Here is a 19,157-nt window from a genome sequence, read left to right as displayed (position 1 = left end):
CAGCTAAGTCCAGAGGGAGTAAAGTCTGTTGGTTCACCTGATGCTCTACCAGCAGAGAAGGCAGGTCTCCCTGTTATCACAAAAGGCAGTTCTGATAATTTTTTTATTTTTAAAGTTCTGATAATTAACTAGACATAATTTGCATACAAAATTAAGTTCTGTGTTAGACACACATACATCCATTTCTGTGCAGTGAGTATCAAATGTTGATCATTTCTCTATGAAGCCCAAATGTCCACAGGATTTTCACCTCATAATATGTTGGAGTGTAAAGGTTCCCAAGAGCTACAGAGATTTGCAGACAAAAAATCCGCCCTGCCTCAGGTTCTCAGAGTGCTGCTTGTGTGGCTGAAATCAGCGCCCTGCTCCAGCTGATCCAGGGTTGCTTTCCAGTACCGGCCTCCCGAGTCATCCAGGTAATCTGAGCCCCCACCCCTCTGGCTGGGCCATGCAGCCCTAAGGAAGCCATTCCTTTCTCTTGGAGGTGATGCACATCAACCGGGCAGGGCCACATGTTCAAAGGTCAGCTTCACCTCCTTTGTGGGGTGATAGGCCTTCTAGGAGCCCTTTGAAATGCCAGGGCAGGCTGCAGGCTAGCTGAGCAGGCACTCAACCATGTGACAGCTGGAACCCATTAAAGTTGGCAGTTTTTGCCCAAGGGGCAAAAGTGCCTTTACATTGGCAGGGCCAAGGACTTGGCTCACACTTGACTGATATTTGTAAATGCTTAAGGGAATTTCAGGCAAAGGAGGTGAGCCTATCCCCCAGAGCACTGTTTCATGGCTGGGCAACATGCCTGTGGAAGTAATTAGGTGCCGTACTGATGGGCTACCTGCCACCTTAAAGACAATTCACTGTGTCTGGGAATACTTGTCCACAGAGCCCAGGGTCATTCTGTGAAAATTTCCTTGAAGGAAAATGGCCTGAACACAAGGAAGTGATCCAAACAACAATGATGGTGTGGTTTCCCTTCTATCACTATTATTTATAAGTTAATATCACCACTACACACTATCTAATCAGTGTTTAGAAAACAAAATACAGGACATAGTTCTGAGGGCATTTTTTCTTATAATTTTTCCATTCCTTCTTCTTAAAATGCACACATTATTGTTATAAAAGTATCTGTAAGCCATGTTTATTAAAATAAAAATATTAACTTTTAATGTAGCTTAATAGCAAATATGTTTTACGAGTATGATTAAATTCTAGCTAATGTAGCTATGGAAAAAGCCTGAATATGAAACAGCATATTTTATTCTACAGAAATAAGGCATGAGCACAGAGCTAGAAATTGGGAGCCAGAGTTCTATTCCAGTCCTGCTAGGTGATGGCTGAAAACAAGGGCCAATGATCAATTATGCTGTGGAATTGCTGTGCCCTATATTCCATTCTTGGAGATTGACTGTACATGTTAGCATATTACAAACTCTCAGGTTCAGGAAGCACTAAAAGCTACATTTCCCACATTCCCTTGCCACTGTGACAAAATAGGTTTTGTCAATTAGTTGCACTACTGCAAGACTGAGTCCAGAACTGAGTTAAGTTGGGGGAGAGGCAGTAGGGTACAAGGCACCTATTTTAGCTAGTCCAGATGTAGCAAGTACAGGTTGACTTTGAAGCAGAGAGTTCTGGCCATGACTTTCAGTCCCTGGATTTACAGGAGGGCAGGGGGTTTCTGGGATGCACAATTGCAGAGGCAGCTTCTTCATTCCTAGATGTCAACTAAGGCAGTATGGTCCTCGAGCCAGCAGCTGCCATAACAGCTTTCAGGACAGGCTCTCTGATTGTAGCTGAGTCCACACTTGGCAGTTATTAAAACTCAGCAATGTTATTCTGAAAGTCATTCCTAAAAGTTCAGTCTAGAGCCTGTTCTTCCTGCTATTCTAATGATTCCCTAAATTAAATCCCTTTCTGCTTAGAGTAACTGAAATGGTTTTTCTTACCTGCAACTAAACCCTTTTGGTACCCTGTGGCTCTCCCTTTTGGAAATGTTGCTCTGAAGTGTAAGCCCATGAGGTAGGAGACATATTCATGTCCTTTCCCCTTGACCTACCTAGCTGTTCTTCTTGGTAGGTGGTATTTGTTCCCTTATTTTCTTTAGTAGTAAATACTTTCCATAATCCATGAACTCTCCCCTCTGGCCAAGCTGCCGTGTCTCTGTGAAGAGCTCAGCCTCCTCCCATGGCAGGCTAGGTCAGTGCCAAGAATAAAAATGGCACACTATTGCTTACTTCAGTGAGCCACACCATGCCTGACTGAATGGGCTGTTGGAAATCCTTGAGATTATCATTCAATAGATGGCAGAGGGCTCAGAGCTTCGGAATGTTTTCTAACTTCATAAGAAATTGTCATGTCTCATTACGTGTCACAACCTACCTTTGACAGATTGCTTTTACCTTGTGGACATAATGTTTCCTAAATCATAGGTAACAGTTTCTTTTACTGCTAAAGAGCCTCCTTTGGGAAATTGCAACAAAAATTTTCCTTGAGTGCTAAAGAAGGCAAAGATATGCTGTTAACTGCTTAAAGTTTTAACTTTTATACAATTATATTTAGCAAGAGATTTGAAATAAATTCTCATTAATTATAATTACAGAATACTTTCTTAAAATCATTTATGATCTATTTAGAAACATAGCAAATGAACACCCTCCAGAAACACCAGTCACTTAAGGTTCTAACTCACAGGTACGGTTTGTTTCAGGGCACCTCTGCCACAGGTTGCCCAACCAGGTGTTCACTGAGGGCTGCCATGTGTGTCTTGGTCTGGGTTCTGCATGTACAGCAGTGAATTTAATTCCTGCCCTCGTGGATTCTTCACAATCAGTGGCTCTCAAGCAGAAAGTCTGAGAACTTCTAGCTCTAACTCTTCATAAGGATTTTCAGGCTTTTTCTGCAAATTATGCTTTCTTTTCCACAACTGAACCTAAATTCTCAGTAGACCATGATAGATTACTTTCTTCCCCTGTCTTTTTTTTTTTTTTTTTTTCCCGAGGTGAAGGAGGATAAACTAGCACATATTTAAGCAATTCACAAAGTTAATTGACCCTAAAAATGCTACAGCTAGAAATCTGCACTTCCCTCAAGGTTAATTGAGGTTTCCCCCACATTGTACCCCTTGTCTTCACAGGGTGGTTCTTATGTAAAGGGGACTGACACCCAAGGATGCTCTGAGATTGACATTGTGTTGCTCAGTGAGGTGTTTGCCAGTGTGAACCATCGCAAGAAACCACTGAGAGAAGGGTTGGAGACTCTGAGAGAAAACTTGAAGAGAACTTCACATGGGAACAGGTCTGGGTGAATGTGTTTCTGTGAATTCTTTTATTTCAAAGGTGGAAAAGACTGCTGAAGGAAACTCTTGGCTTGTCACAGAAAACCATTATTGAGTAATAATTACTTGTATTTACTAACGTTAAATTCGTGGGAGAAAACTTGGAGAGATTGCCCCAGAGGCTTTTTTAAAAAAAAAGACTTCTAGGTAAACTTTCAATGAAATTTCACGAATTTGAGATCCTATGGTTTAAGGACTAATTATGTCTTCTCCAATGCACCTTTATTTAATTTCCATCCCTTAGCTGAAATCTGACTCTGAGGAATGCAAACAGGAAGGGCTGAGAAATGTGCCTGCAAGAATGAAGAATCTTTGAGATACATTTGTCTGATAAACATTCCCCTCAGCGATGTCCTGGGGTCTTTTGCTGAAGTGGCTTTGCTGACATGACACACAATGTCTCTTTGCCCCCAGTGTTGAACTAGTTAGGTCTTTTTTTTTTTTTTTTTTTTTGGTGAGTTCCAAAAGGAAAAGAAGAAAAAGCCTTGACATGTTATTATTTATTTTTCTATTGCAATTGTACATCTCCTGCTATTTTTTTTTCAGTCGAATGAATTGTGGATGAAGAAAAATGCAAATAACTATGTTGTAAAGGGAATAAAACATTTTTCTTGAGAAAAACAGACCAGACTGTGTGCCACTTCAATTCTAAAATAAGATCAATGTTTTAAAACAATGTCCCAGAACTGTTTATTAATTTAAATAATAGATTCGTTACCAAGCCCTTGCTTCAAATGAGTATAGAGAACTAGCTTGAATGTGTCTTTTAATGAAAAACACTACCTTCAGGAATACCAAACACCTACTAAATTGTGGTAGTTAGCAAAGACGTCAGATGAATGGCATGATGGTAACTATAATGAAGCACATTGGGGTTGGAAAGGCAGAAAGGGAAATGATGGAGTTTCACATAACGATTACACTTTGAACAGGGAAAGACCACCGTTAAGAAAAAGAAAAAAAAGAAGAAATGGGAGAATGTGTTTTTCATTTTTACCCATTGCTTCTTCCAAGTTTTCCCCACTGAATTTGTAAACTATAGGGTACATTATATCATTGTTATTATTATTTATCAAAACAGGACAGTTAAAGTACTCCCAAGGCACATTAACAATAAGAGTTAGGGTATACGCTTTCCCTGGTGACCTTATTTGGAATCAAAATCTTTGTCCTTCATTGTTTTGTCCTAATTCTATACTCCCTGCCCACCCAACGTCAAAGACCCTAATAGATGAGCTCTCCCTAATTCCTTTTCCTCTCCTCTGTATCTCAGGCAGGCACCCTTCTCCTGGACAAAACATGCTTGAAGCTTTTATTTTGTTAGATTTCCAGAACGAAATTTGAAGTAGAACCCATGGAAAAGAACAGCTCCAAAAACCTTCGTTTACTTGCTCTAATTGTTCCTCAAAACAAGCAAACTCATTTTCTAAGCTCTGTTCCTTCTATTCTTTCAACTCATTAAAAAATTTAATTGAAAACTCTTTAAAGTTGAAACAAATTCCCAGGTAACCACCATCCTTTCCTTTGCAACTGTTAAATGCCTGTTCTTTTTCTCTTCCTCGCAGTGATTTTTCAAGGAGCAGTAATGGTTTTCATTCAGCTCAGAATATATTTTATCCCATATTTTGTTTTGCTGAACAATTCCTTGGCAAAAAAAAAAAAAAAGGAGCATATTTGTAGGAGAATGAGACTTCAAGGCAGACTGACAGGGAAGGATCGTGGAGTCAGGAAAGGAGGCAGATTGTCCACGGGTGTTTCCTTGTCCTGATATCTGCACGCAGCAGTCACTTTTTCTGGCTTTATTCTCTGCTTCTCAGCACAACCAAGACCATACCACGATTCATTTGAAGGGAAAATTGAATTAAAAATGGAAAAGAAGCAGATATGTGAGTCTGACAGTTGGTTTTGACTCCCACCCACGGAGAGAGTAAAGAAGTTTATTGTTTCAGTTGATACCTGGTTTTTGGTGATATATTGTTTGTTGCTGCTATTTCTAAAGCTATTCAGTTACTTTATTTTGCAAGATGGGTGTGGGAAATCCTTTCTTGTCCTTTGGAACTAGTCCATGTCTTAACCTACCAGTAACAGCAACTGTTCTATGTCAGTTATTTTCTGGGCCTTGCTTGTGAATGAAACCTCAGGAGACTTGCCCAGTAAGCCCAAGGTACTAGAAATCATTTACACACCAGGGGCACTGTGCTCCTCTCTGCACATACCACTGTGTTTATTATTGAAAACCACATTGGGGAAACATATTCTGAGCTTTTAAGGAGACAGTGCTAAAAATATGTGTCATGCCTATAACAGTTATGTTTGTAATTGGGATTTCTGCCCATCAGCTCTTATTTCTAATTGCTTTGATTTAGAGGTCTTAAAGACAAGAAGCTCTCTTTTTATTATCAGGTCAGATAACTTAAGGCTCTTCTCTGATATATCGTCCCTTTAAAACCACATTGCAGGACATGGAGTTGTCCTGACAAGACATGGCCAAGATAAAACATGTCCATGGACTGGGCTGACATGAAATAGGAAGTGGCAAATATATCATCTGAGGACTCATGACCAAGCACTGCTAGGACCCATGTCCCATTTCCACATACAATAATAGAAAACCTTTGGAGATACTCATTGGACAGTAAGGTTCATGTAAGTTAGCCCAGGATAGTACTGACATTCTCATTAATCTTGACCCATTCTAGAAGTGACCTGAACTCCCCAATTGATTCAATACCTCATTTAAGCCCTCTGGCATCTACAAGAGTAAACTTCACCCACCTAGGACCATGTCTCCCAAACATACAGTTACCATGTTGAGCATAGCAAGATCTGCCTCCATATTATGACAGGAGTGTTAGGCTACTGGTTTCTTTAATTCCTTTTCACTCTCCCTGACTGAGAGAGAAGGATATACTCATGATAAAAATAAGGTGAGGGAATTTGATAATGATTTAATGTATTCCTTCTGTGGTACATGAAGCCAATCAGAATTTCACAGTCTCGACATTTTTTAAAAAGTACTGAGGAGTTATAAAATTTCAGAAATCTCTGTTCAATTTAAATGAAAGGACATTATATATACAAAAAAAATTTTTTTTTCATTTTGGATGACGCCTATTGGCCTGTCTTTCACTAATTCTCTTCTGCTATATCTAACTTTTGTTAAATTTATCTATAAAGCTTTTAAGTTCAATTATTTTTTTAGTTCTATAATTTCCATTCTTTTTTTAATGTATATAAAATCCAGCTCCAGTTTATTTTTTCATCTTTATGTCTACTTTTACTGTCTATTCCTCTGTTCATTGAACATATTAATCAGTTAAAATCCTTATCTACTTATACCAATATTTGTTATCACCTATGTGGTCTGTTTCTACAGTTTGTCTTTTCTCTCAGTTTAAAATCTTATAGCCCTGTCTCTTGGAATTTCTAGTGATTTTAAATTTAATTTCTAGTGATTTAAAGATTAAAACCAGGACACTGTGCATTAAAAATCTTAGATGCTTCAGCTGATGTTCTCTTTTTCCAGAGAGGTGTACACTTTCCTCACCAAATGGATAGAATAAGAGCTGATCACCCAGGTCACACCCCATATCCCTTAAATAAAAATATCTGGAGGTGAGAGCAAGGCATCAACACTTTTTAAGGATCCCCAGTGATTCCAGTATGCAGCTAGGGAACCACTGTTACAGCCTAGTAGTTTCACCAAGGACTTTCCTTGGTGAATCCTTGTCTCCTCAGCCCCTGAGAGTGAATCCTAATCCATGTTGCCTTAGCCTGGCAAGACTATCTACATCTCCACTCAACTCTCTAAGATATTCTGCTTCATTTCATAACCATACCTGTCTCAAGCATCTTCAGAATTCAGCAAATGTTTGGAGGGAAAAGCAGGTCATATCTTGGGTTCAGTTCTCCACCAGGATTTCAGGATTTCAGGATGAAACCCAGGATTTCATCAGGATTGTGGCCTCCAAGTCTCTGCATTGCTTTAGCCCCATAAGCTTGACAAAGTTCTAGTGGCTTCTTGAACCCCAAAAGCTTCCCTTTTCCCAAAGTCCATATTTTCAGCTTCTTCTCTATTTCCCAAATCAGTATATGTCCCCAGGGAAAAGGGCAGCAGAATATCAGTCCATCTCTCCATTATCTGCTACCCCACTCCTCACTAAATCCTGACCTTTCTAGCTTCAGCAACTCTCCAATGCCTCTAAAACACACATACACGTGATTTTTTAAATCCAATTTTCTAGTTGTTCTCAGTGAGCATTGGTCAGCTGTTAACTACTTCATTATATCCAGAAATAGAAGTCTCAGTTCTTTTAAAATATTTTACTTTATCATACTCATGATTAACAGTATCTTATGCCCCAATACATAGTCAGATAATAATTCGGTTAAAAATTATTAATCATCTACTATGTGTCAGATACTAGGGACAGAACAGTGAACAAAACAAACACAGTCCCTGACTTTGTGCACCTAGTACCCCTGTGTGAGAGAAATAAAGAAATAATATAATGCCAAGTGGTAATTAAATGTTATGAAGAAACATAAAGCTGGGTAATGGAACAGGGAATAGGGAAGGAGCTCTTGTTTTAAAGGGTGGCCAGGAAAGGCCAGATGGTGCAGCAGAGACCTGAATGAAGCCAGGGTCCAGCCATGCGAATTATCTGAGATAAGTGTAGTCTAGGTATAGTAATAGCAACTGCAAAAGTCCAGAGTAGGGAACACTCCTGGCATGTTCAAGAAATAGCCAAGAGAGCAGCAGGGCTAGAATAAGGGGAAGGATGGTTGAAAATCATCTCATGTTTTCCTTTTTCTCTTTCTCTTATCGCTCATATGTCATGTTCCTTTTCTAAGGATCCTAATGGGGAAGAGAACACCATTGTCTTTAAGATTCAATTTTTTATGCACTGAAAGTCTTCACTGCCATTCTTTTGAGATCATGGCCTACTATGATGTCCTGGGGCCTACACCCTCCACAGGTAAAATTTACTTGTTTTGTTTCATAGGAAATCTTTAAAATGGCTATTCATTCAATGTGTATTTATAGAGGACTGACCACATCAAGACACAGTACTGGGCTAGGTATATAGAACCAGGCTGTTGGCAGAGGCACTGAATCACTTACTGGTTTTAGGAGTCACTTTTTTTTTTTTTCCTGCAGTACATTAATACTGTGTATCCTTATGCTACCAGTTTTTAATTTAAGAAGTACAATCAAGTATTAACTATGTGTTCTGTATAATGGAGTAGAGAAAGAACACAAAAGAAGTATGGACTTGGCCTGCAAGGAGCTGCCTCTTGTAGCAGGAATTCCAATTTGAGCCTAAATTGAGTTTGCACTGGGATTCAACCACAATCTGGCTAATTCAGGAAGGTAAATGAGTCTCCTGTAATGGAAAAGACCGGTTAGGAACAGAACTTTGGTCTAAATTCAACAGATTGTTAAGGATGTTTAATACTCAGCACCAGTGGACTCATGCCTCTGTCTTTGGGAGAAAGAGTTCAAAAAAATAAGTAAAAACCAGAAGAGCTGTTTCCTGGATGTCTACTAAGGCAGCCAAAGCTCAAGTTGGCAAAGTTTTGCAGCCTGAGTGGTAGAAAGCAGCTCCAGAGTTCCTGTGTAAGCAGAGAAGGGGCCCAGAGTGCCTGAGCAGCTAAGAGGACCACCCTCACTCTGAATTGAGAAGATGCAGGAGCGGCCATCTCTCTTTGATGTCTGGTACTGGCAAGAGCAGTTGTGCCTTTGGCATGGCATGGCCACCATTGGAGGCATGACTGTTTTTGGCTGGACCATCCATGCTTCTGGTAGACGCAGCCACAGAAGGCATCAAACACAGCACAAAAGAGCAGAAAATGTTAATGGCAGATACCACGTGGTACCAAAAGAAAGAGCCTGCAAGCACATGGGAGATAGTCCCTGGGGACTGAAATAGGATAGGGATTTGAGGGAGTTGGAACTCCTAAAAAAGTGAAAAGTGATAAGGATAGAGTCATAGAATGGCATTGTTATGGTCATTGTGATGTTATTTTTATCCCTAAGATGTTGTGGTATCTAAGGTAAAATATGAAATACAGAGTCTAATCATACTCCTAAAAAGGGGGGTAGAGTATCTCCACTTTAGGCAAAAACATGATGGCCCTGTTATTGATTGAATGTTTGTATCCCCCCAAAATTCATATTTTGAAGCCCTACCCCCAAATGTGATGGTATTAGAAGGTGAGGCCTTTGAGAGGTAATTAGGTTTAGATGACATCCTGAGGGTGAGGCCCCAATGATGGGATTAATTCTCTTGTAAGAATAAAAAGAGATACCAGAACTTCCTCTCTCAGCCACGGGAGCATGTAGTGAGAAGGTAGCCATCTGCACGCCAGGAAGAGGGTTCTCACCAGGAACCAAATTTACCAGCACCTTGATCTTGGACTTCCCAGCCTCCAGAACTGTGAGAAATAAATTATTTCTGTTGTTTAAGCCACCCAGTCTATGGTATTTTGTTTTAGTAGCCCAAGCAGAGGCCCAGATGACTAAGTGATTTATATAGAGGTAAATGTATTCTCCAGAGAACTTGGGGGTTGAGTCTAGGCTTCTGCTTGACTTAAAACATTTGTATATTCTCTGTGTGGCAAAATGGCAGAACTGAAAATGCCATAGCAATTTGTGAGCCAATACATGACCAGTGACCCTGCTCTGGCTTAGCGGCAGGTATCAAATATTTTCATTGATCTATTCATTTAAATATTCTATTCAACCATCATTTCTGGAATACCTACCATGTACCATTAAATACTTATAGTGAATTAGGTAGGAGCTCAATATTTTTGCTCTTTTGGGGCTCACATTTGGTAGAGGAGAGATTCATGAGCCAGTGACTCTTAAATATTTCCCTCCTATCTCTATGTCTTTGCACAATGTTTCCACTGATAAACTTTTCTTAACCTGTCCCATCCTACACCGTGCCTTGAAAGTTTCTGCTTACCCTTCAAGACTCAGCACACCTCTGGTGAAATTCCTTCCCTAATCAATCCTTCCTAGACCTGCCTCTTCTGCTTTCCCATGGAATCCTCCCTGGTATGCTTTTGGTTCATGATCATCTTGTATTGTCATTGTGCCTAGCTTTGGCTTCCCATTGCATTTGGAGGTCTTTGAGGATAAGGTTTGTCTTTGTGCCTAGAACTGTACTATTTAATAAATATGTATTGAAAGAGGGAATGAATGAACATAACGTTGATCCTACCATCTCTCAGCCAGACCCCAGAGGAACATGTTGACTTTCTTGAGCTGGTTCTTCTACTTATCAGCACTGTTGGACAATGTGTTGCTCATATTAAAATTCTCTTCTGTTGTGCTATAATTTGTCAATACACATGTACTGCATGCCTACCATGTTCTAGGAACCGTGTTAAGCCTGGGGGTACAAATATGAATAAGACATGGTGGGGTTTATAATCTGGAGGGGTTTATAGTCTGGTGGGGTTTATAGTCTGGAGACACACAAATAGGTAATTTTTCTAGAATATCATCTACATTAAGCAGAGGTATGGGGAACTCGGAGATAAGATGGGGTATTAGGAAGGAGATTGTGGACTCAGCCCAACGAGGTTTTAGTAAGTCTTCTTCTCTGATAATCTTGCTGAGCCTATGATTTTTTTTTTAATGCTGTGATTTATCAAGCACTTATTATGTGCCATATATAATTCTCATTGCGCTAAAATTAATCTGATAAATGAATCCTAATTGATCTGCACAACAAACCTGAAAGGAAGCTATTTCCCCAGTTTGAATATTTAAAAACTGAGTCTTAGAAAATTTAAGCAACTTGCCCACATTTATACAGTTAGTAAGTGTAAGAGCTGGGATGCAAATCCAGGTCTGTCTCACTGTGTAGGTCTGTGTAGACTGACATGACATCAAAGTTATATAATGGAGAGAACACACTGGGCTTGAAGCCAAATCCCAGATCTATTTCATATTGTCTATGTGAACTTGTGTAAATCATGTAAAACTCTGAAGCCTCACTTTTTTCATCTATAAAACTGAGATGAGAAAGTTACCTCAAGGATAGTTGCAAGAATTAAAATATGAGATTTATTTTGAAATCATGTAGCATGTAATTGTGCTTAGCTCAATGAATATTTATTAAGAAAAAAATACTTCCATCCCCTTAGGTCTCACCACAGGCCCATGAAGCTCTTGTGTTTGTGTAAAATGCTTTCTTTCTCTTGTGTGCGGACTTCAAAAGCACAATTGTTAGCCAACTCTTGGGTAATCGTCTTGAGGATCTGAGGTTATATCAGTAGCTCTTGAGCTAAAGTGTCTCCCAGAGGAGCAGAAGTATATTTTTACTCTGGCTTCTAAGTCCCCTAAGTTCTTGAGCACAGCTGTGTGAAATGAATTTTTAAAAGACTGAAATTATTATGTAACCCTGCTTCTCTCCACTGATGATGAGAAATGGGTTTGAGAGGAGATGAACAGTTCAGACAAGTCCTAGGATTCCATTTAGGCAACCAAATGTTGCTAATAATTGTCAGAGCAAGACTCAGATGATCATGTTAAATCTTCACAGGCATCTTAATGTTATTCCCTGCACATCCTACATATGTGCTAGACAACTAATAGTTAGGCCCTGTGTGCCACAATGCAGCCCAGAGCCATGAGGTTTGACAAGGACGTGGTTGACAGTATTCCTGCTCTAAATATGATTCTCAGATTAGCAGTATCAGCATCACTTAGGAACTTGTTAGAGATACAGAATCTTGGGCTCCACCCTAGACCTACTAAGTCAGAAACTGCATTTCAAAAGATCCCCAGGTGACTCTTGTGCTCATTAAAGTCTGAGAAGTATGGAATTAGCCACCGATTAGGAAGCATTTGGGCTCAGGTCTAACCTGCAACCCAGGACAGTAGGATGGCAAGAGATGGTTTAACTTCCTAGCTGTGTGACTTTGGGCAACCTACTTAATTTCTCTGACTCTATTTTCTCATTTGTAAACTGGAGATGATAATAGTTTCCATATCAAGGGTTGTTAAAGAGTAAATGTGTTAATAAATATAAAGCACTTAGAATAATACTTGATTAATAGCAAGGGAGCCAAGTATTCTTGTTTACAAATGATGATGGTGATAAAATAAACTCCTCTAAGTCACACAGTTAGAGTAGAAACAGACAATTATAAGCCTAAAAAATAATTTAAGTTAGAAACCACCAACTTGGGTTCCTGTCAATGAAGAACCTTAAAGAGGAGGAAATGTTGATACAGAGGTGGCTTTGAGTAGATAATCTCTGGGTCAGCCAAGACAGCTTATCAGATAATAGAAATAGGTCATCAAATATCTGACATACCTATTGCATACCAAAATTTAAGTTAAATTATTGTTTTTTCTATCTTTTGTCATTATAAACCTGAATTTTTGTTTGTCTGTTTGCTAAGGAAGTCAGAGAGACTGTCAATAAAATTGAAAGGGTATTTTAATAGTTGTAATGACTCTTGCCTTGTAAGTTTAGGACTAGAATATGTTTGTTATAACAGCATTTATGAGAATATTTGCCATAAACAATTCTATCTGCTCATCTATGTTTATCATAGGAATTTGATTTTACTCTCTAACCTGTTGATAATCAACCTACTATTATATCTCTGATTTGGCCCTAAACAGCTGGACCAGTATAAAAGGACTGTACAGATACTCTTAAAATTAGGAATCCGGATGAAGGCATAATTTTTTTTTAATGTATTTTACAAGTAAAATAGACACTTGACAATTAACTTTAAAATGTGTATAGTAAAACCTAAATTTGCCATGATTAACAAGTGTGTCATTATTGCATGACAATTTAGTTAGGCAGAAGGACAGGTACAGATGGGGTATACAAAATAGATTCATAATAGAACTTCTAAGTGTGTCAAATTGGGAAAATTTAAGTAGATTATGATAAAAAGATACTAAACATTTATATATCATACAATTAGAATGAGTACAATCTGAGTTAATGTTGTTTTATGAGATTATAGTATTAAACTATAGATGTTTATTTGATCATGTTTGCTATTTAATCTAGTTTTCCTTCCTCATTAATGTATCGCTGTCATAGCTTGTTTGTTTGCAATTTGACCTAAATACATCTTTTAAAGTCATCTCCATCTTTATAAGTATAATCAGTTTCTTCAAGTGTCCAGGTAGTAGAATCTCTTCTGCAAAAATATATACAGATAATAACAATTTAGATAATTAAACAGAGGGTATTATATAGGTTATTGTCACAGAGAATAATGACATTTAGTTTATATGCTAGATGACATTTGCAAATGGTAATGAAACTTGCTTCTGAGAAATAAACTTCCTCTGCTGATAGAAAATCTTTCTATCATCTGATGAGAAAGATTTTCTTGAACCAGAGTTAGCTCAATCTGAGCTACTCTGGCATCATAATGTTGTAGCTTTCTCTTTTAACCACTTGGGTAAACTGGAATAACTCTCCTAAATACAGAAACTGTTTTGTTTTAAATGCTTAAGGTCTAATTAATCAGAGTAATACAGCTCATTTGTACCACGGAAACCAGGAGAAGAGAGGAGGGAGGAAAGTCTCACAGTTGTCTTTGTTCCTTGGTGTTAACAGATTTAAAACTTCACCTTTACCGCAAACTGTACCTCTGTAATGACAGTGACGAGGCCCAGCTGTGTGCCTTGGCCCTCTTACCTTACCAAGTGGATTTTGTCAAGGCATCTGTCATGAGGGTGAAGGAGCTCATTCGTTTAATGATACATTGGTTCAAGACATCATTTGCCAACACCACCAAGGAAAATAAGTATGTAACCAGCACATGGGCACCATGTGAGCCTTTCTCTTTTCATGTCCCCTTTCTTTATTCTTTCAGGCTCCACCTCTTTCCTTGGTAGGGAGAGGGAATATATGTAGAGAGGGAAAGAGAGAGAGAGGAAGGAGAGAGGGAGGAAGGAGAGAGCGATATAGAGAATGAGGGCTGTTATAAAATATGGAACACCTGTATTGCATTATTTCAAATATAACATGTTTTGGTAGGAACCAAAGAATAGAAACTAAAATATTCAGTGGCATAACCAAATGGGTTGGTGCAAGGAAATAAGGCACAGAAAAGGAAAAGGGAGACTACTAGCATGATTTGAATGAGCTGTTCAGTCATTCAGTGTTCAAGCTTTAAGTATTCCTTCTACTGTAGCCAATTCTAACAGAGCAGAGTTGTCCTCTACAGGAGGGGGAGCCTCAAAAGTTGATATGTGCATGTTTTAGTATCTTTTCTTCACTTTGGTAGCAACAGGCTCTAACGTATAGTAAAGGGATATGAGGGAGACTCAGATACTGGTTTGAGTATTTTAAGATAAACTTTTGAAAAACAGAGAACTAGAATATATTTGTATGAATTCTCCATTTGGCAGAAGTAGCAGAGGCAGGGGGTTTATTATAACATATTTATATATGGCTACTTTCTACATGGAATAAGTCTTCTTCAGCTTTGTATAAAGTTGTTACTAATCTTGATTTGTTCATCTGAATCACACATTCTGTTTACTCTTTGTATATTTTTGTGTTTAATATTGATGATAACATTAGTCACTTTGTAAAAACATACATTACTCCTATATAGTTACCTCCTATTTCTAAGCATCTCTAACCATTCTATATATTTTTTCTCTTTTGGTTGAGTAAAAATTTACTAGTAAAAATAGGAAAACTAGTGAATATAGAAAAAAGAAATAAAGCTTCTTGCTTTGAGTAGATCCTTGGTCAGATGACAAGCCTGGTTTTGAAATCACTTTTTTTTTTTTTTTTTTGGTAGTGGAGAGCATTTATAGATCTGCAAGAAGGAACTTATCTAATAATGTAGCAGAAAAATAATTCTAAGACTTAAAAAGGTGGTATTGTGGGGAAATTGGACCACATATGTTCCAATACGATAATTGGTTTTCTATTTCAGGAAAGTAATCTTGTAATGTGTATTAAGTATTTATTATGTGTTAAGGATTTTAAAATATTCAAACCATCTGTCAAGTTAACTCCCCTCTAAGTTAAAACAAAACAAAAACAGGTGAAAGTAAGAAGTAAAAAATTTCTTATTATTTGGTTTTAAAAAAAGAGTTGAGGCCATTTATATTAAGTATTTCATTAAAAAAGAGTACTCAAAGATTTTAAAAGAGATGTCAGAAATACTTAGATGAACTACCCTTAGAGAAAATAAATCACATAAAAAAAGTAATTTGTATAAGTATATTCAGAATAGTGCTACTAAAGATAATGAAATTTGGGAATGAAGTAAAATTGTCATGATGAAATACTATTCAAGACAAGTTTGGGAAACATGGAAATACATAGAAAGGTTTACATGAAACAATTTTAAATGACTAAAATACGACACAAAATAATATGAACACATAACAGAACTATATAAATATATATGTAATCATGCTATAAAAATGTGAAGTTCATTGCTTATTAAGTCTCCCCCCACCCCCAAATTTTCTTTCATAAAATGTGAAGAGCATATCCTGCTTGAGCAATTTTCAACCATGGCTTACTTTGGGCACTTGGAAGCATCAGATTGTTAAAGTAGAGGTGGACTTTAAGTCTTGTGTCTATTGTCATCAACCCCTGAGGGAAAATCACAGGAACTGAGTTACTGATTAGCCGAAATTTGGTTTGCTGTTCATTACCAGGACAAGAGGTTTCAACTATTTTTAGTTTTTTCTATTTCCTTTGTTGAGGTAAAAACAAATGATTAATATAATAGTAAGAAAATGCTACTCTGTTTCCCCTAAATTCTATTAGAGGAAATAAATTGCATGATTTTGCAATACATCATCAAAAGAGATGTCTATGGCTAATGAATGCCAAGGCAGTAAAAATACATATTTGAATATCAACCACCATGAAATCCCCAAACTGTCATGTTGGGTTTTTTTCTCCCAAGTTTGTTTATCAGCTTTAAATTGTTTTCCTGGTATATAAACTGCAGTTTAAGACTTAATGTAAAAAAAAACCAAGTTTCTTTCTTCACCCTAAATCCTCACCTCCCAAAAATATGTTTAGAACATATTCTCCAAATTTGTTTTTTATGTATGCTTAATTTAAAAAAATGTATTTGCTGTTTATTGCTTTAAAATTTTTTCAGTTAATCTATATTGTATCTTTATAGCTGTACATTGTGATCTACCTTACTTCTTTTAATGACTGCATAGTACAGGACAACGCTGTCTAAAAAAATAGAATGTGAGGTTCAAATACGAGCCACATATGCAGTATTATATATTCTAGTAGCCACATTAAAAAGGTAAAAAGTAATAGGGGAAATTAATTTTAATAATATATTTACCCAATATATCCAAAATGTTATCATTTCAACATGCAGTCAATATAAAAATTATTAATGAGATATTTTCCTTTATATAACTCTTCAAAATACAGTACATACTCAAGTCAGACTAGCCACATGTCAAGTGCTCAATAGCCACATGCAGCTAGTGGCTGTCATATTGAATAGCACAGTAAGAGATGTACCATGAAGCTATCTAACTAGTCCCCTATTGATGAACTTCCAATATTTACTATTTCAAACAATAAAATAAAAAATATACTTTTGTATATATCTTTGAGCACTTGTAGATTTTTTTACAGAATGAATTCATAGAAGTGAAAAATGCTAGGTCAAAAGGATGGAACACCTCAAATTTTAATAGAGTTGACTCCAAAAAAGGATATTAATTTAGAGTCTCACCAATGGCGTGTGAGTGTCCCTTTCCTCACAGACTTACCAATGTTGGACATTATAATTCCTTTTTTTGCCAGTCTGATTGGTGGAAATATTGTTTTTGTTTGGTAAGTAGTGAGATTGAAAATAGACTTTCTTCTTCTGTAAATTGAGGTAGGCCATTTATTTGTGCTTGGATTTTTCTCATAACTGAATAAACCTGTCTTCACTTTCTGGGTTAATGGAAGTAGGTACAACCCTTCATTCTGTGTGTCTAGATTCCGGAGACTTCCCTCCTCTTACACAGTGGAGCTCCTCACCATATATATCTGGGAACGGGCAGAGAAGCCCCTGTTCTTCAGCCTGGTGCAGGGAATGAGGGCAGTCCTCAAACTTCTTGTTCGATATGCAGAAATCGACGTTGTTTGGCACAGACACTATCATCCCAAGTTCCCCATTTTTGTAAAGGTTAACCAGAAGCACACAAGGTAACTATTTATCTTTTCTACACCCTTAAGATATAAGAAGCAGGTTTGCCATCAAGGAAGAAAGTCTGGAGCAAAGAGTAGCTTTATTGGGATTCCATGTAAATGAGAAGGCCCTGATTACTACAAAGTCAATTCCCTTCAATTACTTCTCACAGAACTTTAATTCTAAAGTGTGAATTAAGAGTAATTCGAGTAAAATGAATAGAATGTGGATATAGACAACAAATGAGGAGGAAACTGAAGACTGAATCCAGCGAGGACATGCTTCCTCAGGTGAAAAGGGAAAATGAGATCAAGTCAGAGTTGGTGGGGCAGAAACAAGTGGCTGTTTTCTAATAGGTGTGGTTAGTCCTCCATGGACTCACTACCACAGTCCCCAGAGAGTCCTTTTCTTAACAGAATTCCATATTTAACTCAGACATTCCCCTCTTCTAACTATACAGCAAATTGAAACTGGGTTTAGAGATGGAGAGTATGAGGTTTGTTTTGCTTTGTTTTAGGCCATTTATTTTAGACCCTGCAAATCCTACTGTAAACGTGTGTGACACCTGCAATGCCTGGGATGAAGTTGCACATGTGGCGAGACTCAGCTTATTGAAGCCTCTTTTCAGGGGAGTGAGAGCTGAGCCCCCCTGGCTTTTCACAAATGACTGGTAAACTGGGCAAGGAGCTACTGTCCTTGCGTTTCTATGAAGAAAATAAAAAAGGATGCAAAACATGTTGCCAAGAACACTCTGGATGAAGAAAACTTGTCTTAATTTAATTCACTACTTTAGTGACCCCAGTCTAACAAACATCACTTAAAAGGATCTGTCTCAGCCTTTAAGAGAATTTGCTTTGGTGGCCTTGTGACCAAAAAACATTTTTTAAAAATCCAAGAAAAAAAAAAAAAATCCAAGTGGCCACAATAAACAAATAAATAAAACAAAATCCCCAGATCCATTGAGAGAAGATAAACTGAAAGGGCAAAATAGCTCCCATTTTTTAGTTCATTAAAGTTTCAGGTTGACTTTTCAACTCTCCTGGCAATCTGGTATTTCCCTGGGTCACCTGCGTTTTCACAATTTCCCTATGAAAACCTGCTTGTACTAAGTACCGCCTATTTACTTCCAGACATCATCTAACAGATTAGTATATGGACATAGGGAAATATCTGGGAGATACACAACGGATTGCCTCAGAATAACTTGTTTCCAAATCATTTTATAGCTATCTGCATCATAACCCATGGGTCAGAGTGGAGCCATACTTAAGGTTTGCAAGTTGCTCAGTCATGAGCAGGGATAAACAAACTACCCAGGTCATTGCACTGTCCAGTTTTGCCACAATTGTTTTTAATTGTTGAGACCCACTGTTTTCTTTTCTATTAAAAGCATTAGCAGCCACTGGTAATGAAAGCCAGGGCCCACCAGAAATAGACCAGAGGAGATTTCCTGATTCTCTTGCATAGCAGCAATTCATCAGCACTGAAGGTATATGAAGTGTGGCTGCAGAGTAATGCCAGTGATTAGGCCTCTCCACACAACAGAACTCTTACATATAAATGAGTGCCGTCCCCTTCAGGGCAGTCCTCAGAGAACCTGTATGCTTATTCCAGCGATGTGATTGGTCTGGAAACA

At 37.8% G+C, this 19,157-nt stretch overlaps 1 protein-coding gene across 1 annotated transcript; it reads left to right on the top strand.

The window, feature by feature from the left end:
* The first annotated feature begins 296 nt into the window (after positions 1 to 296).
* On the top strand, positions 297 to 18,411 carry LOC309658998 (2'-5'-oligoadenylate synthase 1A-like). The gene is made up of 6 exons (XM_082458321.1): positions 297 to 416; positions 3,134 to 3,294; positions 8,189 to 8,313; positions 13,948 to 14,137; positions 17,329 to 17,538; positions 18,039 to 18,411. The coding sequence occupies exons 3-6, from the start codon at positions 8,196 to 8,198 to the stop codon at positions 18,193 to 18,195; spliced, it is 675 nt and encodes a 224-aa protein (XP_082314447.1). The 5' UTR covers positions 297 to 416; positions 3,134 to 3,294; positions 8,189 to 8,195; the 3' UTR covers positions 18,196 to 18,411.
* Positions 18,412 to 19,157: the final 746 nt, after the last annotated feature.

This window comes from Balaenoptera physalus, assembly GCF_965194825.1.
Source record: "Balaenoptera physalus genome assembly, chromosome: 3".
In the NCBI taxonomy this organism is placed as follows: Eukaryota; Metazoa; Chordata; class Mammalia; order Artiodactyla; family Balaenopteridae; genus Balaenoptera; species Balaenoptera physalus.
The sequence above is the reverse complement of the archived record's forward strand: the minus strand, read 5'-3'. Positions and strand labels throughout refer to the sequence as shown.